Source organism: Anomaloglossus baeobatrachus, chromosome 11 (assembly GCF_048569485.1).
Source record: "Anomaloglossus baeobatrachus isolate aAnoBae1 chromosome 11, aAnoBae1.hap1, whole genome shotgun sequence".
NCBI classification, from domain to species: Eukaryota; Metazoa; Chordata; class Amphibia; order Anura; family Aromobatidae; genus Anomaloglossus; species Anomaloglossus baeobatrachus.
In genome coordinates this window covers 106,586,033-106,610,991 of record NC_134363.1, presented here as the reverse complement: position 1 = coordinate 106,610,991, position 24,959 = coordinate 106,586,033, and the positions used below count along the sequence as shown (strand labels likewise).

Sequence of the window (24,959 nt, the reverse complement as noted above, 5' to 3'; positions counted from 1 at the left end):
GGGACGTCCTCTGGGCTGTCGGTGAGCTGCATCTTCCCCGGGGGCTGGGACCTGGTCGGAGGCTGGAGTGCGGCGAGGATCTTGGCGAGGTCCCCATCCATGCGGCAGACTTGGGCAGCCAGTTCCTCCATCATTCCGCTTGGGACTGCAGGTACCGGAGGCGTTGGGAGGGCAGGGGCCACTGTGACGGGAGCCGTCTCAGCTGGCCATGGGGCTGCCTCAGGGACTTCCGATGCTGGGGGCTGCAGAGCTTTAATGGCCCGTTCTTTTAACACGGCAAAGTCCACATCAGGGTGTTCTAGGGCCCACAGCCGGAGTTGCTTGCGGTCCTCCGAGGACCTCATCCCCTGAACAAACTGCTCAACTAACATTTTGTTGCTGTCCGCATCATTAATGGGGTCTACCCGCTTTAGGGTGCAGAGGGCGGTTTGCAGATGCAAGGCGTAGTCCCGAATACTATCCGCGGGCCGTTGCCGGCATTGATAAAACTGCATCCGCAGCTCGGCTTCGGTACGGGTTTCAAAGGCAGTCTGCAGCTTCTCAAAGATGGTGGCTACAGAGGAACGGTCCCCCTCGGCCCAGGTCTCCGCCTCCTGCTCCGCCGCGCCGGTTAGCTGTCCCAGCACTACCGCTGCACGTTGCTTATCAGTCAGGGGGTACAGTTCTAGTAGCGGGCTAAGCTTCTTCCGGAAGACCTGCAACGCGTCAGGTTTCCCATCGTACTGCGGCAGCCAGGTAGCTCTGGGCACATAGGGCAAGGAGAACGGCATCACCTGAGCGAGAGCTGGGGCAGCGGCGCCCCCCCCCAGGGCGGCCGGGACCTGGGCGGGCCCATTCCCATCCACGGGTGCAACTGCGGCTGCGACCACCGCTCCTCCAGACATCTTGTTCCGTCCCCCTTAGTCTTTTTCCGGCTCCTCCTCTACAGGGGCGGGGTTTCGGCTTTCGCGCCTCCACTGCTCGAGGAGACACTCGAGCGGGGACTTTTCGCGCCCAAAATGGCGACTTCTCAAAATTTTTGGCCAGACACCTCCGGCGGTCACAAGGCGCACCTCTACCAGACGGCAGAGCGGTAAGATCCTGTTCGTGACGCCAAGTTGTCGCGGGCGGGGAGCGGACGCTGCGCTCACCACGCTCGGGTCCAGCGCTGCTGCTACTGCTGCTCGGTGGCTCAAGTGGTGGGCTGAATCCGGGGACTCAAGCGGCGCTCCTCGCCCGTGAGTGAAAGGGGTGGTTTGGTTTAGGGATATTGTCCGTGACGCCACCCACGGTTGTGGTGAGGTTGTGACCCGCTCCCCAGCTTGGATGGAGGCTGAGGGAGCCCCTTTTGCCCGCAGGCTCTGGCCCTGGGAATTGTAGCCGTGGCGGTGACTGTATTTCCCTTCACGGTTTGAACGGTTGCCTTCAATCGGGTCTTGACTGCTGGGAAACCCCGGAGGTTCCCTTCGCTAACGGATTTGACCGGTTTTACGGCGACTCCAAGCCTGGTCGGGGTCTGTAGGCCCTGCCGAATGGTGCTGGCTTCTCTATGCTCCCCGATCCGGTACCGGCGGGCCACCGCCCGTCTCCGGTCCTTACGGTTCACGTCAATCAGCCCCTCCTGCAGACGGTCACCACCGTCTGCCAACCTTGCTGTATGTGCCCGGGCCACGCACCCGGACACGGTCAGTCTCCTCTACTACCACTTCACTCTTACTAAACTGATCTGACTTCCTTTTCCTGCCTCCAGGACTGTGAACTCCTCGGTGGGTGGGGCCAACCGCCTGGCTCCACCCCCTGGTGTGAACATCAGCCCCTGGAGGGAGGCAAGAAGGATTTTTGTCTGACTTTGGTGTGCCTAGCCGGGGTGTGGGGTGTGTTGTTGCAGTACCTGTGACATCCTGGCTTGTCCAGGGCGCCACATTCCCCCTTAGTAAAATGCAGACCGTCCGCAGGCTGCCCGTCTATCACCGGTTTTATTTTTGTTAACTGTAGAAAAAGGGGTAAAAACATACAAACATTAAAACAAGCATTTTTGTTTAAACTTCCCTTAACGGGAGGCACGGTTCTTAAACCTTGCAAACGGTAATGGCTTCCGCTCTTCTCCCACCCAAACAACCTGGCCCTGATTCTGCCCCTAAGAAGTGGGCAGCACCCCTTGCCCCAGTCCATCACCAAGTTGCCCGAGCGGGTACGGTGTCTTTCAGGGGACCCGCGTCCATGAGGACCCCTGAACCCCCAGAGGATCGCCACCGGTTACGGTAGTGGCGGGCCTGGGCCATCCCTTTCCTCCAGGCCCATCCTCCCAAATCAGCCTCTCCGGAGGCGGTAACGGTATCAAGCCAAAACATTTTTATTTACATCCCACAAGTTTGTGGTTGCCCTGCAAGTTCTCGGGCTTGTCCGTAAGAAGTTCCTTACGCAACGGTTGCAGGAAGTCCCTACGGGGACTAGTTGCCGGCAACAGCCGGTTCAATCAAAGTTCCAATCAGGTGACATCTTCTGTTAATCCAATCTTATCATTTAAAACTTTCATCTATACATTCAACACACAGAGCCCTCTTTACAGAGTAGTTTCCCTGTACCTAAGTGGGAGTCTACCTAGGTTGGGACGGGTGGACCTTCGAGGCCCAGTGTCAGTGGTGGCAGGCAGTGGGTTGGAGGGAACAACCAGTTCCTCCTCCCTGCTATCGTGTGGGGCAGGCGGAGGCGTAGGGGAGCTGGGTACAGGTACATCCCTGGGCACTGGCTCATGGTTGACCACTTCCATCACTTCCTCATCCACGGGTTGTGGGAACAGTATCACTGGAAGAATCACCGCGCCGTTCTGCGTAGGCCAGTCTGCCGGAAAATCACCAATCATGGTGTGGATTACCTCTTTTTCCTTCTCCACCGGTCTGGGAACTGGAGCTTCAGCTGCTACCCTCAATGCTGGTGGGCATCTCTTTAGATGGTCCCACCGCCCGTCCCCGGTCCTTACGGTTCACGTCAATCAGCCCCTCCTGCAGACGGTCACCACCATCTGCCAACCTTGCTGTATGTGCCCGGGCCACGCACCCGGACACGGTCAGTCTCCTCTACTACCACTTCACTCTTACTAAACTGATCTGACTTCCTTTTCCCGCCTCCAGGACTGTGAACTCCTCGGTGGGTGGGGCCAACCGCCTGGCCCCACCCCCTGGTGTGGACATCAGCCCCTGGAGGGAGGCAAGAAGGATTTTTGTCTGACTTTGGTGTGCCTAGCCGGGGCGTGGGGTGTGTATTTGCAGTACCTGTGACGTCCTGGCTTGTCCAGGGCGCCACATGAGCGCTGGTCTTGTTATTATCCGGCTGCTCCACAGAGGATGAATGGATCTGTGGTCACACACCCCACCCCACAGAGGATGAATGGAGCTGCGGTCACACACCCCACCCCACAGCAGATGAATGGAGCTGCGGTCACACACCCCACCCCACAGAAGATGAATGGAGCTGCGGTCACACATCCCACCTGCCGCTGCAAAAAGTTCCCCAATCTTCCGATCTGTGCGGTTTCCACTGGTCTGGTTCCACCGATCAATAAGTTATTACCTACCAAACCTGTGGATCAGTGATAACTTGTTTTCACCAAAGACCCCGTTACTACAAACTACTGTAATTGTATATCCAAGCTATGGTCACAATATAGATGTGCAGGAGCTGCCTGTGTATACAGTCAACGCAACACAATAATGGGGATAACGCTAATGGGTGTTTATATTTAGCTGTAGGGTGGGCCCCTGGAGTCAACTCCCCTGGTGGGCCCCAGACACCCCAGTCCGACCCTGCACACGTTGCATAAATTCTGTGTTTTTTGTTTCTGCCACTGTCTGCACCAAACTACACAATAACAATCTGCTCTGATTATTCCATTTCTGCTGCATTTTTTCTGCCTTTTCTTCATTATTTAATGCTTTTTGGTTCCGATGTGAATCTGCCTTTTTAAGTGTTTTTATTGTACTGAGAAGCTTTTTCCTGCGTTTTTTAAGCTCCACATAGAAACCTCCATAGAAAAAAAAAAAACACCAAAACCGCAGAGTTCAGCAGTGTCTTCTCGTGGAATCACATCCACTTTGCTTGGACAACTAAACACAGCAGAATAAATGTGCAAAGAAACAGCAGGAAAAAAATGCAGCATTTCCACTACATGTGAACATGGACTAATTGTCCAAGCAAAGTGGATGAGAGGTCATGAAATTTCCACCCCTTTTGCGTCTAAAGATGATGCTGGACTCCGCAGTTTTGGTGCTTTTTTTCTTTATAAGCTTCAGGATTCACATCTGCACCAAACACGTATCAAATAAGGAGGACAATGCATAAAAAATACCGCAGACACGCAATAATCAGAGGAGATTGTTATTGCACTTGTGGTGCGGACACCTGCAGAAATAAACGCATTTACGCTACGTGTGAACACGGCCACAACAATACTGTCACGCTCCCCGGGTCCTCGGCTCCCCTCCCCGGGTCCTCGGCTCCCCTTCCCGGGTCCTCTGCTCCGCTCCCCGGGTCCTCAGCTCCGCTCCCCGGCTCACCTGCCACGCTCCCCGCTCTCCAGCCTCCGGTGCCCGTCCTTCCCAGGCCCCCTGGTCTCCGCTCCCGGCGCCCGACGGCTTCCCAGGTCCTGGCCGGCTCCCCTGCGTCCTCCTCTCAGCTTCCTTCCCTGGCTTCTCGCACCCGGGCCGCGCGCATGCGCATTAGGGCGCGCGCGCGGTCACTGACCCTTTCTTAAAGGGCCAGCGTCCATTAACAGGAAATGATGCAAAACAGGTACAGGGTATAAAGGGGTTTATTGTCCAAGGGGGCGGGGCCTGATCTTCGTGTTTCTTAAGCTAGGAGTCAGGTCTCCTGGTGTTTTTGTGATATACTCACCTATCTCTCTTGTAGAGCCGTGCCTGCCTCGCCATCCGGTCCTGACCGAATCCCGAACCCCGAACGCTGTCCATCTGCCATCCTGACAGTCCGTACCATCTCGGATCCCTGCGGTGACCCGTCATCTCGCTCCAAAGGTTCCGGACCCCGCTTGACATCATCTCGGCTTCTGAACCTGAGCTGCGTCACCCGGACTACCACCAGTGACTCCGTGGTCCCAGGGACTTCTCCGTTATCCTCGTGTGCACGGACTGTTCTGCTGTCTATAGTGCTCCAGCTACCGGACCCCTTACCACCATCTAGGAGTTCGGCCCAGTGGATCCACCTCCTGGGTCTGCCCGTCCACCTGGCCCTGACAGTAAGATCAGGCCATGGATCCCGCTGCAGCACTAGCAGCCGTACAGGAGGAACTCCAACGCCAGCGTGAGACTCAGACCCGCATGCTGCAATTCATGTCTTCTGTGGACGCCCGCCTGAACACGCTACAAGCGGCAGTTACGTCTTCAGCATCCCGGGCTTCCACTAGTCAGTCCACGGCTCCAGCTCCCGTGGCGACATCTTCAGATACTTCCAGACTTCGTTTGGCCTCACCACCCCGGTACGCCGGAGACCCCAAGACCTGCAGGGGATTCTTAAACCAATGCTCCCTTCATTTCACGCAGCTGCCGCATTTGTTTGCCTCCGACCAAGCCAAGGTCGCCTTCATCATGTCCCATCTAGAGGGTGAGGCACTGGCGTGGATGAACCCCTTGTGGGAGAAGGGGGATCCTGTGACCACGAACATCCAGGAGTTCCTGCAGGCATTCCGTGGCACCTTTGATGAGCCCGGACGCGCCTCCGCGTCCGCTTCGTCTCTTCTCCGGTTACGTCAGGGGACTCTGACGGTGGGCCAATACGCCATCCGGTTTCGCACCTTGGCTTCGGAACTCGGGTGGAACAACGAGGCCCTAACCGCCGCCTTCTGGGAAGGACTCTCGGGGCGAATTAAAGATGAGCTGGCGGGTCGTGACGTACCGACCACCCTGGATGCCCTGATCGCCCTAGCGACTCGAGTGGACATTCGTTTTCAGGAGCGATCCAAGGAAGTGTCCCGTGAGAGACGTCCGGTACGGCATTCCTCTCCTCCGCAGAAGCCCGCCGTACTTCAGTCATCGACAGCTGGGGTTCCCATTCACGAGCCCATGCAGATCGACAGAGTGCGGCAGTCTGAACAACGTCGAGCTGAGCGGCTCGCCAAGGGCCTCTGCTTGTACTGCGGAGAGGACACACACCTGCTACGCTCCTGTCCAGAGAGGCCGGGAAACTCCAAAGCCTAGGGTTGGTAGGAGAGGCCACCCTAGGTGCTGGGACTCTCTCAGACCCGGTTACGTGAACTGTGCAAGTGACAACGGGAGAGACGCGGTTCACGGCTGAGGCATACCTCGATTCCGGGGCAGCAGGCAATTTCATCCAGCAGGCCACGGTGGACAAGTACCAGGTGCCTGTTACTCCACTCGACAAGCCCCTCGTGATTGCCTCTGTGGATGGGAGACCCCTCTCTGACACCATCTCCTGGATCACCAAGCCGGTGGAACTGCGTATCGGTGCCCTGCACACCGAGAACATCGCTTTCTACGTCCTCCCACACATGTCCCATCAAATCCTGCTGGGACTTCCCTGGTTACTTACACACGAACCGTCAGTCAGCTGGGGCACTGGCGAAATCACCCGATGGGGCTCTTCGTGCCATGAGAAGTGCCTGAAGACTATACAACCCATCCGACGACCTCCGGTTCCAGAGAACCTACCGGGGCTGCCCTCGGCCTATTGGTCCTTTGCAGACGTCTTTGATAAAAAGGAATCCGAGGTACTTCCGCCACATCGTCCTTACGATTGTGCCATCGACCTGCTCCCTGGAACAACACCACCTCGAGGACGGATATATCCATTGTTTCCAGCCGAAACAAGGGCCATGTCTACTTACATCACAGAGAGCCTGGCAAGGGGATTCATTCGGAGATCCTCCTCTCCTGCTGGAGCAGGTTTCTTCTTCGTCAAGAAGAAAGAGGGCGACTTACGCCCATGCATAGACTACCGGGGTTTGAATCAAATCACCGTAAAAAACAAGTACCCTCTGCCGCTCATCCCCGAATTGTTTGACCGGCTTAGAGGAGCTCGTGTGTTCACCAAGCTGGATCTTCGGGGTGCTTACAATCTGGTACGCATCCGCTCTGGGGACGAATGGAAGACCGCGTTCAATACGCGCGATGGGCACTATGAATACTGCGTGATGCCCTTCGGCCTGTGTAACGCCCCAGCCATCTTTCAAGAACTGGTGAACGACGTTTTCCGGGACCTTCTTTACGTCTGTGTAGTAGTGTATCTGGATGACATCCTTGTCTTCTCACCGGACCTCCAGACCCACAGAGAGAACGTACAACTGGTTCTACAAAGACTGAGAGAGAATCGCCTGTACGCCAAGTACGAGAAGTGTGTCTTTGAGCAGTCTTCTCTCCCCTTCCTGGGGTACATCATCTCTGATACTGGACTGCAGATGGATCCAAAGAAGGTCTCCTCCATTCTCAACTGGCCTCCTCCTTCTGGACTGAAGGCAATCCAACGCTTCCTGGGATTCGCCAACTACTACCGCCAGTTCATCCCTCACTTCTCTGCTCTGACTGCTCCTCTCTCCGCTTTGACCAGGAAAGAGGCTAATCCCAAGGACTGGTCCCCTGCGGCCGACGCCGTGTTTGGCTCTCTGAAGCGGGCATTTGCCTCCTCTCCTGTACTCCACCGTCCGGAGTTAAACCGCCAGTTCACCTTGGAGGTGGATGCCTCCTCCTCAGGAGCCGCAGCAGTGCTCATGCAGAAGTCCTCCTCCGGGAAGATGGTGACTTGCGGATTCTTCTCCAAGAGCTTCTCAGCGCCTGAACGCAACTACACCATCGGTGACCGAGAGCTCTTGGCAGTCAAACTGGCTCTGGAGGAATGGCGCTACCTTCTGGAAGGAGCAGTATACCCCGTGATTATTTACACGGACCACAAGAACCTGGAATACCTATGGTCCGCTCAGCGACTGAACCCACGGCAAGCCAGGTGGTCCTTATTCTTTGCCAGGTTTGATTTCCAGCTCCATTTCCGACCCGCGGACAAGAATGTACGCGCTGATGCCTTGTCCAGGTCTTTCATGCCCATGGAGCAGGAGGAAGAGACTACCCAACCCATCATCTGTCCTAGCAAAATCATTCCGGTGGCCCCTGTCACCCTGGCCCAGATACCGCCCGGGAAGACCTATGTCTCTGAGACAGAGAGGCAAAAAGTGTTACACTGGGGTCATGCCTCGAAAACAGCCGGTCATGCTGGTCAGAAGAGAACTTGGAGTGCGATTGTACGTCACTACTGGTGGCCATCCCTTCGCACGGACGTCGCTGCTTTTGTCTCTGCCTGCTCCTCTTGTGCCAGGAACAAGACGCCCAAACACCTGCCATATGGCCGTCTTCTGCCTCTGCCGATACCCTCAGTTCCGTGGCAACACATAGCGATGGACTTTATTACGGACTTGCCATTGTCCTCCGGGCACACAGTCATATAGGTCGTGGTGGATCGGTTCTCTAAAATGGCTCATTTTGTCCCTATGGCTGGACTGCCCTCTGCTCAAGAACTCGCGGATGCCTATATACATCACATCTTCCGCTTGCATGGCTTTCCATTACACATCGTATCCGACAGAGGAACTCAGTTCACCTCCCGCTTCTGGAGGGCTCTCTGCAAACATCTGGGAGTGACTCTGGACTTTTCTTCAGCCTACCATCCTCAGTCGAATGGCCAAGTGGAGAGGGTCAATCAAATCTTGACCTCTTTTTTACGTCACTATGTCAACGCCCATCACGACGACTGGTCCACGCTTCTTCCTTGGGCTGAATTCTCCCATAACCACCATATCAGTGAGTCGTCCTCCAGCTCTCCCTTCCATGTCGTTTACGGACTCCAGCCCTCCGTCCCATTGCCTGTATCCCCTTCTTCGGATGTCCCTGCTGCTGATACTGTAGCCCGTGACTTTGCAACCATTTGGGACTCTGTCAAGGCGTCCCTTGGGCGTGCTTCCCTACGGATGAAACGACACGCAGACAAGAGACGTCTGGACCCTCCGTGTTTCTCTCCTGGAGATCTCGTCTGGCTTGCTTCCAAGTACGTCCGATTGAAGATACCATCATACAAGCTGGGTCCTCGCTACATCGGGCCGTTTAAAGTCCTCAACAAGATCAATGAGGTCTCATACAAGCTACAGCTCCCGGCCACGATGAGGATACCCAACTCATTCCACGTCTCCCTGCTCAAGCCGGTTGTCCTTGGTCCCTTCTCCGCTGCTGCCAGTCCGACTCCTCCACCTATTGCCGATGACGACATCTATGCGGTAAGGGATATCGTGGCCATGAAGACCGTACGGGGTCGACAGTTCTTCCTGGTGGACTGGGAGGGGTATGGTCCTGAGGATAGGTCCTGGGAGCCCAGGGAGAACGTGGGCACTCCTCTGATCCGTGCCTTCATGTCCCGGTTGCGGGGAGGGGGGCGTGGGGGGGGTACTGTCACGCTCCCCGGGTCCTCGGCTCCCCTCCCCGGGTCCTCGGCTCCCCTTCCCGGGTCCTCTGCTCCGCTCCCCGGGTCCTCAGCTCCGCTCCCCGGCTCACCTGCCACGCTCCCCGCTCTCCAGCCTCCGGTGCCCGTCCTTCCCAGGCCCCCTGGTCTCCGCTCCCGGCGCCCGACGGCTTCCCAGGTCCTGGCCGGCTCCCCTGCGTCCTCCTCTCAGCTTCCTTCCCTGGCTTCTCGCACCCGGGCCGCGCGCATGCGCATTAGGGCGCGCGCGCGGTCACTGACCCTTTCTTAAAGGGCCAGCGTCCATTAACAGGAAATGATGCAAAACAGGTACAGGGTATAAAGGGGTTTATTGTCCAAGGGAGCGGGGCCTGATCTTCGTGTTTCTTAAGCTAGGAGTCAGGTCTCCTGGTGTTTTTGTGATATACTCACCTATCTCTCTTGTAGAGCCGTGCCTGCCTCGCCATCCGGTCCTGACCGAATCCCGAACCCCGAACGCTGTCCATCTGCCATCCTGACAGTCCGTACCATCTCGGATCCCTGCGGTGACCCGTCATCTCGCTCCAAAGGTTCCGGACCCCGCTTGACATCATCTCGGCTTCCGAACCTGAGCTGCGTCACCCGGACTACCACCAGTGACTCCGTGGTCCCAGGGACTTCTCCGTTATCCTCGTGTGCACGGACTGTTCTGCTGTCTATAGTGCTCCAGCTACCGGACCCCTTACCACCATCTAGGAGTTCGGCCCAGTGGATCCACCTCATGGGTCTGCCCGTCCACCTGGCCCTGACAAATACATATGTATTAAATTTTTTATGGGTTTAATAAAGAAAAATAATAAATTGCGCCATTTTTTTTCCCGCCATTTACCGATCCCCATAAATAATCTGATCGCTGTGTTGTTCGGGTCGTTCGGATTACACTGACACCAAATATGTCCATGTTATTTGCTGATTTGTGATGTTTATTATTTTATAAAAAAAAAAAGCGTAATAAAATTACATTATTCTATTTTTTTTTATTACTTTTAGTTATTTTATTAGAAGAAAAAAAAATCTCTTTTCCTCTCTCTGTAGAATACAGGAGATAGAGATGCTGCTCTGTACAATGGAGCTCTGTCTCCTGTGTAATCTACTGTGTAATCAGAGGCTGCATTGTAGGTTCATCTATGTAAAATCCTCTCTAAGGCCTCCGACACACATCCGTGCCGCCTCTACGTGTTTGCCATTTTTTGCACGTACCGGCGGCACAGAAACACGTTCAGCAATGCTACCCTATTGTAGCAGGCACACACACGTAAAACCACACGGAACGTGTGTCCGTGTGTGTTTGTACGTGTGTGCGTTTTTCTACACGCTGACATGTCCACGTTTTCTCCGGCAGCACGGGTGTCACACGGCCCGCACCCGTACCACAAGGATGTAGTGTGGATGCGGTCCCGTGTGACACGCGCCGGAGAAAACACACGTGTCAGTGAAAAAAAAAACCCATTTACTCACCTTCTGCAGCCCTCCTGTCTCTGCCGCTGCTGCCACTTGCTGCCGACCGCCGCTCATTATGCTCATTTAATATTCCCTTCACTGCGGCCGGCAGCAGCAGGGAGATGGCAGGGCTGGAGACCGAAGATCAGCACCACGGACAGCAGCGCGCACCACGTGAGTATGCAAATTACCGGTTCTACGTGTGCTATTGCGGATAGCACACGTAGAACACACGTGGACCGCATGTACCCGAGACATGTACTTACCACACGCAACATGCAAAGTAAATACGTGTCTCGCGGCACGTGCATGTTTTTAATGGAAGTGTGTTTCAGGCCTAACATTGTTATTCTTAGTGGCTCAACAACTTGGATCAGCTAGGAGGGCTGCTGGACATTTTTGAAAGTTGCTGGTTTGAATCCAATGTGGAGAAAATAAAAAAAATAATTGTATTTTTTTCCTCATTTCTTTATAGTAGTTTTATGTGAACAAATGAATCTGACTCTTTCCTTCATGTACAAAGAGATGCAGTATTTATCTATCTATCTATTATACAGTGGAACCTTGCTTAACGAGAACAATCCGTTCTGGGACTGTGCTTGTTAATCAAGTTACTCGTTCAGCAAAGCAAGATATCCCATAGGAAATCATTACAATGCTGAAGATCCGTTCCACAACTTGTTAAATGTCCCATCCTGGTCCCCTATTGTATCATTCCACACATGCACAAACAGACACAAACACATACAAACACATACAAACACACATATTATATGCTCACCTTACTTTCCGTTCTATCGCCGGTCTCCTGGGACTTGCTGTTCTCCGGTGCGGGCCGTGTATCAGGTTACCATAACGACAAGGGAGAAACTTCCTGCCAGAGCGCTGACGTCAAAGGCAGAGCCGCTTGCCTCTGATTGGACAGCACGCTGCCTTTGAGTAGCGGTGACAGGAACCAGGAAGTTCCTGCTTCGTCGCTATGGATACCGATGCACAGCCTGGAGTGGAGCGGCGAACTACAAGACCCAGGATGCCGGCGATGAAACGGAAGGTACACATATTATATGCTCACCTTACCTTCCTTTACACCGCTGGTCTCATGGTACTTGTAGTTCGCCGCAAGCACGTCGCGATGTACCCGGGAACTACAAGAACCATGAGACCGGCGGTGGAACGGAAGGTAAGGTGAGCATAATACTGTATGTGTGTGCGTGTTTGTGTGTGTTCATGTGTGCATGTGTGGACTGCAAGAGCGGGTCAGAGCGCGGTGGATGGACGGAACCGGAAGTGTGTGGGGTGAGGATTTTGCTCACACAGCAAAGCTTTCTCGTAAACCGAGTTACAAATTTACAGAAAGCTTTGCTTGTTAAGCGAAATTCTCGTTAAGTGGGTTACTCATTAAACGAGGTACCATTGTATAGCTATCATGTATCTATCTATCTATCTATCTATCTATCTATCATATATCTATCCATCTATCTATAGGTCTATTTATCTATCATGTATGTATTTATCTATTATCTATCATATATCTATGTATCCATCCCTCCCACCCTCCCTCCAGTTATCCATCTATCTTTGCAGCTGAATAATCTGCTTCTGGTTTCTCAACTGCAATACAGAGGCCAAGATTACCAAATCTTCCTATGCTTTTGTGATGCCCTGGACATCCCCAGGGTCACAGGTCACTACACACACCATATACACCCCCACCCCAGTAAGGTACCATCAGTCAACCAAAGACCTGATTGCCTCCCTCAGAGTCACACAGGCACACCAGGTGGGCAGAGTCAGGCGGATAGACACGCCCCCCCCGAGGAGTCTGCTGGCCTGAGGCAGGAGTTACAAGCAGATTAAGTTTGGAGAGAGGAGGACAGTTCTGTGTGGGGCCTGGGTTGGAGCCTAGGACCCCCGATCAGTCAGGCAGGCAGACGGTAGTGGCCGCCTGCAGGAGACCGGGAATACGACCGGTGGAACCGTAAGGGACCAGGACAGGGTAGTGGCCCGCCGGAACCAAACCGGGGAGCCAACTGGATACCGGAGAACCAGGCAGGGTACTCAGACCCCGAACTAGGCTATAAGCCACCACCATAGTCAAATCAACTGATTGTGGTTTGGACCTCAGGGGTTCATTCCCACCTAAGTCCCGATTGAAGGCAACAGCCCAACCCGTCCGGATAGGTGCCACCGCCAAAGGCCAGAGATCCAAAGGGCCAGCGTCTGCAGGCAAACGGGCTCCTACAACATTTATACGCCAGGGAGCGGACTACCAGTGTCCAGGCACAGTAGTCAAATACTGTAAGGTCCAGGAGGTGGATTCACTGGACCATGCACCCCACCGGAGGCCTGGGTGCACGGTAGCCGGAGCACTAGCGTGGCCGGGACGGGGACAGCGTCCCACAGGGGACGGGAAGAACAAAGTCACTGGGGTCACGGAGTTCTTAAGACTGTACGGTATACTCGTACAGGTGCCGGGTAGGAAAGAAACAGTAGTCCAGGTAACGGGACACGGCACAAGGGGACCTGAGTACCTAGCTCATAAGACTATGCTACAAGACACGTTGATCAGGCCCCGCCCACATGGAAAGGCCAGTCTTATATACCCAGTACAGCCTCATGTAATTTCCTGCTGCAGGTGTGCTGGGCCTATAAGACCAGGAGAGTGGGCGTGGCCCGGTCCTATACAGAATCATGTGGCTAAGACTCAGAGTCAGACTCCTGAGACCAGGAACAGGACTCAGGGGAGCATGAGCGGGAGCGGCAGGCGTGACCGGCGGACACGTGAACTGGATCAGTGGGCAAGGAGCGGTGGTGCGCTGGCGAGGCTGGATCAGTGGGTACGGAGCGGTGGTGCGATGCAGGTACGACTGGATCAGTGGGTACGGAGCGGTGGTGCGATGCAGGAACCGGCTCAGTGGGTAAGGAGGGCTGCCGGGACACCGAGAGCGTGACAGTACCCCCCTCTTGAAGCCCCCCTCCCCACGGCCGGGACATGTAGGCGCGCCGAAGAGGGGCAGCAACGTACTTCCTGGACAACCAGGACCGGGCCTCAGGACCGCAATCCACCCAATCGACCAGGAAGGACTGCTTACCCCAGACCGTTTTCATGGCCACTATGTCCCGTATCGGAGAACCCAAGTCAGCGGCAATGGAAAGGGGAGGACAGTCAAAAGCAGGACTGGAGTCTTGGACGACCGGATCGGGCGTCTCGGACCGGGTACAGGACAGTGTCTCATCCTCAGTAGCCGGTGGCATCAAAGTCTCAATAGCCAGGGACGGTGGAACAACGCTAGACTGCGTCGTCTCTTCTTCAGGACCTGGTGGTACCAAAGGCTCAAGTACCAGGAGCTGTGGTACAACACTGGACTGCGTCGTTTCCTCTTCTTCTTGAAGCATGACAGGGTCAGGTGCCAGGGGCCGAGGAACGGGCTGTAGACAGTTATCAAGGCACAAGGGACTCCAGCGAGTGATTGCGCCAGAGCGCCAACTGATGTCAGGGTCATGGAGTTGTAGCCAGGGCAGACCCAGCAGAAGCGCAGGAGCCATTCTCGGGATGACATACAAAGTAATAGTCTCAGTGTGCAGAGCACCAACATGGAGTCTCACGGGTTCGGTGGTATATAAGACGGGTTCGTATAACGGTTTTCCGTCCACGGAGGCGAACCAAAGGGGTTTAGCAAGCGGGATCACAGGTATCCGATAACGGTCCACTGTAGCTTGTAGGATGAAATAACCCGCTGCCCCCGAATCAAAGTGAGCCTCTGCCGTGAACCGGACCCTCTCAGTCGTAACTTGGACAGTCTGTGTAACTGGGACTGAGGGGATTCCAGTACCAAGGGTGGCGGTTCCCAGCATCCCTTGGACTCGGGGTCTTCCTGGTCTCTCAGGGCATGAGCGGAGCAGATGTGAACCGCTTCCACAATAGAAACACAGGCCCTGGGTGAGTCTCTCTGCTCGGCGTTGTTCAGCTTGGCTCAGTCGGTCAATTTGCATTGGTTCAGGAGTAGAATCGCAGAACGGCAGTGGCGGGGGAACGGTAGACCTCTGCGGAACGGAGATGTGACGGATTGGTCGCTTCTCCCGGGATACTTCCTTGGTTCGCTCTTGGAAACGGAGGTCAATCCGGGTGGCTAGGGATATCAGAGCGTCCAAAGTACGGGAAATGTCACAACCGGCTAATTCGTCCTTAATGCGGCCCAACAGGCCCTCCCAAAAGGCTGCCGTCAATGCCTCATTGTTCCAGCCTAGCTCGGAGGCAAGCGTGCGAAACTGGATGGCGTACTAGCCCACCGTCAGGGTTCCTTGGAGGAGCGAGGAGGTAACCGCGGTAGTGCGTCCCGGTTCATCAAAGGTACTTCGAAAAGCCTGAAGGAATTCCTGGATGTCGGTCGTCACCGGATCCTCGTTCTCCCACAACGGATTTATCCAGGCCAACGCCTCGCCTTCCTGGTGGGACATCACATAGGCTATCTTGGCTTGGTCGGAAGCGAAGAGGTGCGGGAGTAAATTGAAGTGCAGCGAGCACTGGTTCAAAAACCCCCGGCAGTTCTTGGAGTCCCCAGCATACCGAGGTGGAGCAGCGAGACGAAGTTGCGAGGCTGCGGAGACAACGGGTTCGGATCCAGACACCGTTTGCTGCGTGGACTGAGACGAGGAGGCGGTCTGTAATGTGTACAACCGGTGGTCCACAGACGTCAGGAACTTCAGTATGCGGGTTAAGGTTTCTCTCTGTCGCACCAGTTCCTGGCGCAGTTCAGCCAGTTCAGACGTCTGTGATCCGGCGGAATCCATGGCCTGATCAATCTGTAAGGTCCAGGAGGTGGATTCACTGGACCAAAGGGCCAGCGTCTGCAGGCAAACGGGCTCCTACAACACTTATACGCCAGGGAGCGGACTACCAGTGTCTAGGCACAGTAGTCAAATACTGTAAGGTCCAGGAGGTGGATTCACTGGACCATGCACCCCACCGGAGGCCTGGGTGCATGGTAGCCGGAGCACTAGCGTGGCCGGGACGGGGACAGCGTCCCACAGGGGACGGGAAGAACAAAGTCACTGAGGTCACGGAGTTCCTAAGACTGTACGGTATACTGGTACAGGTGCCGGGTAGGAAAGAAAAACAGTAGTCCAGGTAACGGGACATGGCACAAGGGGACCTGAGCACCTAGCTCATAAGACTATGCTACAAGACACGTTGATCAGGCCCCGCCCACATGGAAAGGCCAGTCTTATATACCCAGCACAGCCTCATGTCATTTCCTGCTGCAGGTGTGCTGGGCCTATAAGACCAGGAGAGTGGGCGCGGCCCGGTCCTATACAGAATCATGTGGCTAAGACTCAGAGTCAGACTCCTGAGACCAGAAACAGGACTCAGGGGAGCATGAGCGGGAGCGGCAGGCGTGACCGGCGAACACGTGAACTAGATCAGTGGGCAAGGAGCGGTGGTGCGCTGGCGAGGCTGGATCAGTGGGTACGGAGCGGTGGTGCGATGCAGGTACGACTGGATCAGTGGGTACAGAGCGGTGGTGCAATGCAGGAACCGGCTCAGTGGGTAAGGAGGGCTGCCGGGACACCGGGAGCGTGACAAATACACACACAGGTGCAGGAGAAAGGCGGACCCGACCCGACTGGAGAAGCTGCAGCTGTTTTTGGGCCCCGTTCATCACCCCGTTTGGTTTACCAGCGACTCCCATGTCTTGTATCGGAGTGAGTACACCAGTGCCCTCAGGAACTGCACCGCGCTGCACCGCAACAGTGCACCCTGCACCCCGGCCCTCGCCAAACGGGCCCCGGGACCAACATCCCCCTACCCACGGAGAGGTCAACAACTAGCTGCGCGACTACACCGCTCCCGGGAGAATCCCCCCCCCCGCGTGTAGCGCCAACCCCACTTGCAGAGCGACGTGACAGCCGGGTCTGTGAGAGGCTCGAGCCACCACGCGTAGAACACGAGCACGGACCCAAGCGGCTTGCCGGTCGCAGCCGAGGCCGCGGGGCGGTACACATCGACTCTTCTGGCATCACGAACAGGATAGAACCAGTCTACTTACCAGTAGAAGTGCGCCTTGTGATCCCGTCAACGGCGTCCCGCTGAAACATTTGAAGATCCGCCATCTTGAACTTGCTGCAACAACTGTCTGCCACTGCAGGAGGAGGGCGGCAGAGGGCTCTGCAGCGTGAGATCCGGGCCCTCCTGCGCCGGCAGCAGGTGAACCTGACAGGTGGAGAAATTGGTGGAGAGCGGGTGATGGATGCCGCCCCTTTGGTGATCCCACCTAGGAGCGAAATCATGATTTGGTGTAGGGCAGCAGTAGGCCCCCAGAGACGGGATTACCTGGCGTATGTGGAACCCTCGCCTTCGGAGCACTGGCCCACGGTAATGGTAGCCAGAGGGGTGATTGACGTCAAAAAGGGGAGGGCGCCTGTGAGAGTGCTGAACTGCGGGGAGGAAGAGGCTAGGCTTCCCCGCTACGCCACCATAGCTAAGCTGTTCACCATCGACCCTCACACTATCCATGAGACCACCCCCACTACCCCTACACTCGACATGAGTAGTGACACTCCATCTCCGCCACTACAGGAGTGGTGCCGAGAGCTACATGTCGGCACCGAATCTACCCAGGTACATCACAAAGACGGGGTATACAGGGTAGTACAGGAATATGGGAAGGTTTTCAGCATGCACCCGCTCGATTTTGGGAGGATAAAAGGGGTCCAACATCATATCCCCACAGGCACACATGCACCTATCAAGGAGAGGTATAGGCCAATACCACCAGCACACTATCAATGCGCAAAAGACATGTTGAGGAACATGAAGGAGGCAGGGGTCATCCGGGATAGTTGTAGTCCCTGGGCGGCTCCATTGGTGCTGGTTAAGAAGAAAGACGGTACCATGAGGATGTGTGTGGATTACCGGAAGATCAATCAGATAACGCATAAAGATGCCAACCCACTCCCCCGCATTGAAGAGACGCTGGCGGCACTAAAAACTGCTAATTATTTCTCTACCCTTGACCTTACCAGCGGATACTGGCAGGTGGCGGTTGCACCAGAATACCGCCAGAAGACCGCATTTGCTACCCCCATGGGAGTTCAACAGTATGCTGTTCGGGCTGTGCAATGCCCCGGGGACCTTTCAACGGCTCATGGAGTGCTGCTTGGGGCATCTCAACTTCGAGACTGTCCTATTGCATCTGGACGATGTGATCGTGTATTCCAAGACGTATGAGGCCCACCTGGAGCACCTGGCAGAAGTGTTCTCAGCCCTCTCCAAGTACGGGATGAAGTTGAAACCATCAAAGTGCCATCTGCTGAAACCCAAAGTGCAATACCTCGGACATGTGGTGAGCGCCGAAGGCGTAGCCCTGGATCCGGAGAAAGTTGCTGACATCCAAAGCTGGCGGTGACCGAATACGGTGAGAGAAGTCAGGCAGTTCCTGGGCCTGGTGGGCTACTATCGCCGTTTCATCAAGGGGTACACAAAGATGGCCGCACCCATGCAAGACCTCCTCGTGGGACAGACCAAAAATGGGAGAGCCTCCGGCCCCCCGTTTGTCTGGAGTGAGAAACATGAGGAGTCCTTCCACCAGTTGAAGTCAGCCCTGACGGACGAAGAAATTCTGGCCTACCCTGACTGCGGTCTCCCGTTCGTCCTCTATACCGATGCCAGTAATGTGGGCCTGGGCACCGTCCTGTCCCAGGTGCAGGATGGGAAGGAAAAGGTGATCGCCTACGCTAGCAGAAAACTCCGCCCGACGGAAAGGAACCCCGAAAATTACAGTTCCTTCAAGCTTGAGTTCTTAGCCCTTATGTGGGCAATAACTGAAAGGTTCAAGCATTACCTAGCAGCGGCGAAGTTTACTGCCTACACGGACAACAATCCGTTGACACATCTAGACACGGCCAAGCTGGGTGCCCTGGAGCAGCGGTGGATGGCTCGACTGTCCAACTACGATTTCACTATCAAGTACAGGGCCGGCCCCAAGAACACCAATGCAGATGCGCTATCCCGAATGCCGCACCTGCCTGATGACGGGGTGGAGAACGACGATCTTGAAGACATTGAGCTACCCGCATTCCATCGGCCCCGGGATGAGAAGCCCTGCGCTAACCAACAGCAGGTGAACCTTGACCCGCTGGCCGGCCAGGGGTGTCAGGAAGCCCAGGACCAGGAACCTGCGGTCCAGCTGGTTAAAGCCATGATCGCGCAGGGCTCCTCCAGGATGGATCCCGCGGCCCCCTCCAAAGCCCAACGGTTGTGGAAGTAGAGAAATCGGCTGCACTTGCATCAGGGGAACTGTGCCGGGAAATAATCAATCCAAAGACACATGAGAAGGTTCGCCAGGTGGTGGTCCCCCTAGCCAGTGTGCCCAGGGTCCTGAAGGCCTACCACGATGGTGCAGGGCACTTCGGTTGAAAGAAGCTGGAGATGTTGTTGAGAGAGCGGTTCTACTGGAGTGGGATGCGTGAGTCTGTGGAGACCTGGTGTTGAGAATGTGGCCCCTGCACACTGAGAAGGCGGGATGAGGCCAGCCAGAAGGCCCCCCTTCAGCCGATCGTCACCCACCAACCATTGGAATTGGTTGCCCTGGACCACGTCAAGCTCACGCCCAGCCGAAGCGGGTACACATATGCCCTGATCATCGTAGACCATTACTCCAGGTTCATGGTGGTTGTCCCAGTTAAAGATTTGACGGGCCGTACCGCAGCCAGAACCTTCCAGGCCTACTTCTGCCGACCGCACGGCTACCTGGAAAGGGTGCTCACAGACCAGGGCTCGGCCTTTGAAGTGGAGGTGTTCCGGTAGTTCTGTCACTTGTATGGGTGTAAGAAGATCCGGACTACGCCATACCATGCCCAGACTAATGGGATGTGTGAGAAAATGAATCACCTAGTCCTGAACCTCCTCAAGATACTACTGCTGGAGGAAAGGAACCTGTAGCCTGAGAAGTTGCCTGACCTCGTGGACATGTACAATAACATCCCCTGTAGCTCCACCAAGTGCACACCTGCATATCTAATGAGAGCCCAACCGGGAGGCTGCCCGTAGACCTGGAGATGGACATAGAAGCACCCGAAGCTCTCTCCTCCATTAACCTCTGGGATGCCAAGCGACAGATGCAGTATCGACAGATCCAGGAATATGTGGAAAGGAATCTGCGCCAGAGCCAAGAAAAACAAGAGCAGCGCTTCAACAGGCGGGCTCTGGCTGCCCCGTTTGTACCTGGGGATGTGGTGCTAAAGCGCAAGAGAAGGACACAAAAGCTAGATGACCAGTGGGAGAGGACCCTATATGTCGTACAACCCCCTGGATGGGAAAATGAAAAGACTAATCTGATCAGTCGCGACCAGGGGAAGACCACGGCTACCATTTCCAGGGACCACCTGAAGAGATGCCCAGATCCCCTAAGGCTGGTAGATATGAGTCCGGCTTCCGTGCCGAGCGGGGAAAAGAAGAAAGAAGTGATTCATACCGTAATGGGCGATTTCCCAGCGGACTGGCCTATGCAGAATGGCGTGGTGATTGTTCCCGTGTTAATGTTCCCACAACCCGTGGAAGAAAGAGAGACGGAGACGTCCGCCAGCGAGCCACCCGAACCAATGCCCAGGGATGCACCTATCCTACGCCCTCGTAGGTCTCTACCTGCCATACCTGACACCAGGGAAGAGGGACCAGTTGTCCCCTCTGTCCCACTACCTCCCACTGATGACATAGGGCCCAGGAAGTCCACATGACCTAACCTAAGTAGGCCCCCGCTTAGGTACAGGGCAACTGCTATTTAGGGGTGCGATGTGTTGATTGTGTAAATATTTGAATGAATGAGCACTAATCACCCGAGGCTTTCACCTGATTCAAAAAGGACAGTTCCCGTTAGGACCAACAGTCTGTTTTGTGGTAGCCCGTTGGTTGCTGAAGTGCCCGTCCCTGTTGGGACTGATGTTGTCCCCGTTTCATACCCCTTAACCCCTGCATGAGTAATCATGAACAAGGCCGAGAACTTGCAGGCCACCCAATAACTTTTGGGCTTGTAAATATTGCCCCAATTGCCCTTCCCGCAACTGCCAGTCTCCGGAGAGGCTGGTTGGAGGAGGGACCCACAGCAGAGCAGACTGGGGTCCGGTCACCATCAGAACCGGTGACCATCCTCCGGGTCAGGGGTCCCCTTGGATGTGGGGCCTCTGAGTGACTGCCGAGTGCATAGTACCGTACTCGTTCCTGCTTGGGTAGCCTGGCTAGGTTCCCGTTTCTGGACTGGGGAAAAGGGGTGCTGCCCATTTCTTAGGGGCAGCATCAAGGTGCAGGTTGCTTGGGTGGGAAAGCGGAAGGACCCGTTTCTTGTTATTAATAAAAATGTTCCCGTTTGTAACAGTTCAAGCAATGTGCCTCCCATGAGGGAAGATTTGACAAAGAAATGCCTACTGTTTCCAAATGTTGATTGTTTGTTTACTTTACAGAAAAATAAAATCGGTGATGGACGGGCAGCCCGCGGACGGTCTGCATTAAACCAAGGGGGAATGTGACGCCCTGGACATCCCCAGGGGTCACAGTTCACTACACACACCACATATACCCCCACCCCAGTAAGGTACCATCACTCAACCAAAGACCTGATTGCCTCCCTCAGAGTCAGACAGGCACACCAGGTGGGCGGAGTCAGGTGGATAGACATGCCCCCCGAGGAGTCTGCTGGCCTAAGGCAGGAGTTACAAGCAGATTAAGTTTGGAGAGAGGAGAGAGAGGAGGACAGTTCTGTGTGGGGCCTGGGTTGGAGCCTAGGACCCCCAATCAGTCAGGCAGGCAGACGGTAGTGGCTGCGTGCAGGAGACCGGGAATACGACCGGTGGAACCGTAAGGGACCGGGACAGAATAGTGGCCCGCCGGAACCGAACCGGGGAGCCAACTGGATACCGGAGCACCAGGCAGGGTACTCAGACCCCGAACTAAGCTATAAGCCATCACCATAGTCAAATCAACTGATTGCAGTCTGGACCTCAGGGGTTCATTCCCACCTAAGTCCCGATTGAAGGCAACAGCCCATCCCGTCCGGATAGGTGCCACCGCCAAAGGCCCGAGATCCAAAGGGCCAGCATCTGCGGGCAAACGGGCTCCTACGACACTTATACGCCGAGGAGCGAACTACCGGTGCCCAGGCGCAGTAGTCAAATACACACACAGGTGCATGAGAAAGGTGGACATTGCCAACCCGACTGGAGAAGCTGCAGCCGGCTGCGGGCCCCGTTCATCACCCCGTTTGGTTTACCAGCGACTCCCGTGTCTTGTATCGGAGTGAGTACACCAGTGCCCTCAGGCACCGCACCTCAACACTTCGCCCTGCACCCCTGCCCTGGCCAACCGGGCCCCGGGACCAACATCCCCCTACCCACGGAGGGGTCAACACCTAGCTGCGCCACTACACCGCTCCCGGGAGTACGGTACCTTCACCGCAGCGGTGGTGTCCATAATCACCACAACCCATGGGTGGCGTCACGAACTACCATCCCAAAACCAAATACCCGCATCCCCCCCCCTGCGTGTAGCGTCAACCCCCCTTGCAGAGCTACGTGACCCCCGGGTCCGTGAGAGGCTCGAGCCACCACCCGCAGAACACGAGCACGGACCCGAGCGGCTCGGCGGTCGCAGCCGAGGCCGCGGGGCGGTACACTTTTCAATACAGTGGCTCAGTGGTAGAGCTGCTGCATATGGACAATGAGCTCACGGGTTCGAGTCCCGACCTCCCCGATAATCCAATAATCCACTACCGATGAGAATTTAATTTATTCACTGCACTGATGGTAGGAGTCGGGACATTAGCTGTGAGCCGCGGGACAAACCTCTAAAATTGGGGCAGTCCCGCAGAATCCGGAACGGTTGGGAGGTATGCCCAAAAGTGATTACTGTGCACCACACTTCCCCTAAAATGTCGCCTTTCACTGTGGAGGTGGCCGGGGAGTAGAGTGAAACTGCAGAGATGCGCAGCAGCCGGGATACGTCTCCGTCCGCGACTACAACTGCCCCGTGCCACCCCTACATGAGCCCAATTTGAAGCCACTGAGTCTGTGCCCACATACAGTTAGCCTTAAGCAGAACACTTCGGGGGAAGGATGGGTGGGCGGGCTTTTTCAATTTTATTTTTCTTTGGTTGCACACTACATCTAATCACGCTGTTGATATCCCCAGTGTGAGCCATTCAAACACTGCAAGAGGCTTGCACAGGGCTGAGCACCAAGCGTACCCGAGCACAGTGCTGCTTGCATGAGTGAAGTTCGCACATAAAGCACCCAAACTCTTTTTTAAAGTTGAGGTTTGGTTCGAAAACTGAACCTCAGGTTCACTCATCTCTAATAACAACCAGACCTACTCATGGTTAACAGCAGGTAGAATGACAAATTTACTGAAAACCAACAAGCCTCCTGACTGGCCAGAGCCATAAGTCCCAGGACTAACACAGGGTCACTGAATTTTCATTCTGCTTTGACCAATGATAGAAGTGGAAATGGATGGGACTGTCACTAGCACACGTCTCCCATTATGTCCAATTAGACACATTAAAGTAGATATATGAGCTTTAATACAGTACGAACTGTATCTAAATAAACAAAAAGTAATTTTTTAAAAGCTTTAGATTAATAATATAATAATACATACACATACATGAAACCTATGAAGAAATAATGTGCAAAAACATTCCTACTTTACCTTTAGGAGGTTTTGGCGATAAATGATGCTCAGAAGAAAACAAAATGCAGCTAGTGATATCAAATAACCTTTATAAGTTGGTAGCATTTTCATTATCTCTGCATGAGACAAAATAAAAATGTAAAATTAATTTATTGTTTATAGTTCAGGTACAAAGCAATGTGCAACTAAAATATTAAATATATCAAAGAGAACCTGTCAGCACAATTTTTTAACCCTTTAACGACCGCCGCCTGTAATGTTACGTCCTAACCTATATAGTTATAATCACCTGTGGCTGCTGTGGGCGGCTGTAGGTGATGTGCACACATGTCAGCTGATTTGAACAGCTGACATGCGTGCCCATAGGCATGAGTGGATCCGCGATACACCCGCCCCTGTTACCCCCTTAAATCGTGATGTCAAAATGTGACATTGCGATTTAAATCCCCGCCACACTAAATCTTCACTTAACCGGCTCAATCGGTGGTGCCATGACGTGACCAATGTGAGCAGATGGTTATCATGGTAGCACAGGGTCATGTGATGACTCCAGTAGCTCACATGACTCACTTCCTGTTTCACCCGGCCGATTGCTGCCAGTAACAAAGGTGAGTGTTTCTGCTGATCACAGCTGTGTAGCTGTGATAAACAGAAATGACTGAGCATTCAGACTGCTGATCCTTTTAGTCCCCGAAGGGGACTAGTAAAAATAAAATAAGTAAATACAATTTTTTTAAAAAATAAAAAAATAAAAAAACCTAAAAGTTCAAATCACTCCCTATTCGCCCCATTCAAAATTAATGGGTTAAAAAAATAAAAACATATACACACATTTAATATCGCCATGATCAGAAATGCCTGATCTATCAAAATATAAAATCATTTAATCTGATTGGTAAACGGTGTAGTGGCAAAAAATTCCAAATGCCAAAATTAAGTTTTTTGGTCACCACAAATTTTGCACAAAATGCAATAACAGGCGATCAAAATGTAGCATCTGCAATAAAATGGTACGACTAAAAATATCAGCCAGAGACGCAAGAAATAAGCTGTCACTGAGCCATAGATCCCAAAATATGAGAATGCTACGGGTCGCGGAAAATGGTGCAAAAAGAGGGCCACTTCATTTGGACAAACTTCTAAATTTTTTTAACCCCTTAGATAAAGGTAAACCTATACATATATATTATTTACAAACTCGTACTGACCTGAAGCATCACACCAATACATCAGTTTTACCATATAGTGAACACGGTGAATAAAATATCCCAAAAACTATCATGCAATCCTACTTTTTTGCAATTTTTTCGCACTTGGATTTTGTTTTTGCAGTTTTTCAGTTCACGATATGGTAAAGCGT

The 24,959-nt window shown here is 54.1% G+C and overlaps 1 protein-coding gene across 1 annotated transcript in view; it reads right to left on the bottom strand.

Moving 5' to 3' along the window:
• LOC142257043 (NXPE family member 1-like) overlaps positions 1-23,725 on the bottom strand; it is a 266,013-nt gene extending 242,288 nt beyond the window's left edge. The window contains exon 1 of the mRNA XM_075329096.1: positions 23,618-23,725. Within this exon, the coding sequence (XP_075185211.1) occupies positions 23,618-23,710 (93 nt within the window). The 5' untranslated portion in view covers positions 23,711-23,725. The remainder of the gene's footprint in view (positions 1-23,617) is intronic.
• Between the last annotated feature and the right edge of the window lie 1,234 nt (positions 23,726-24,959).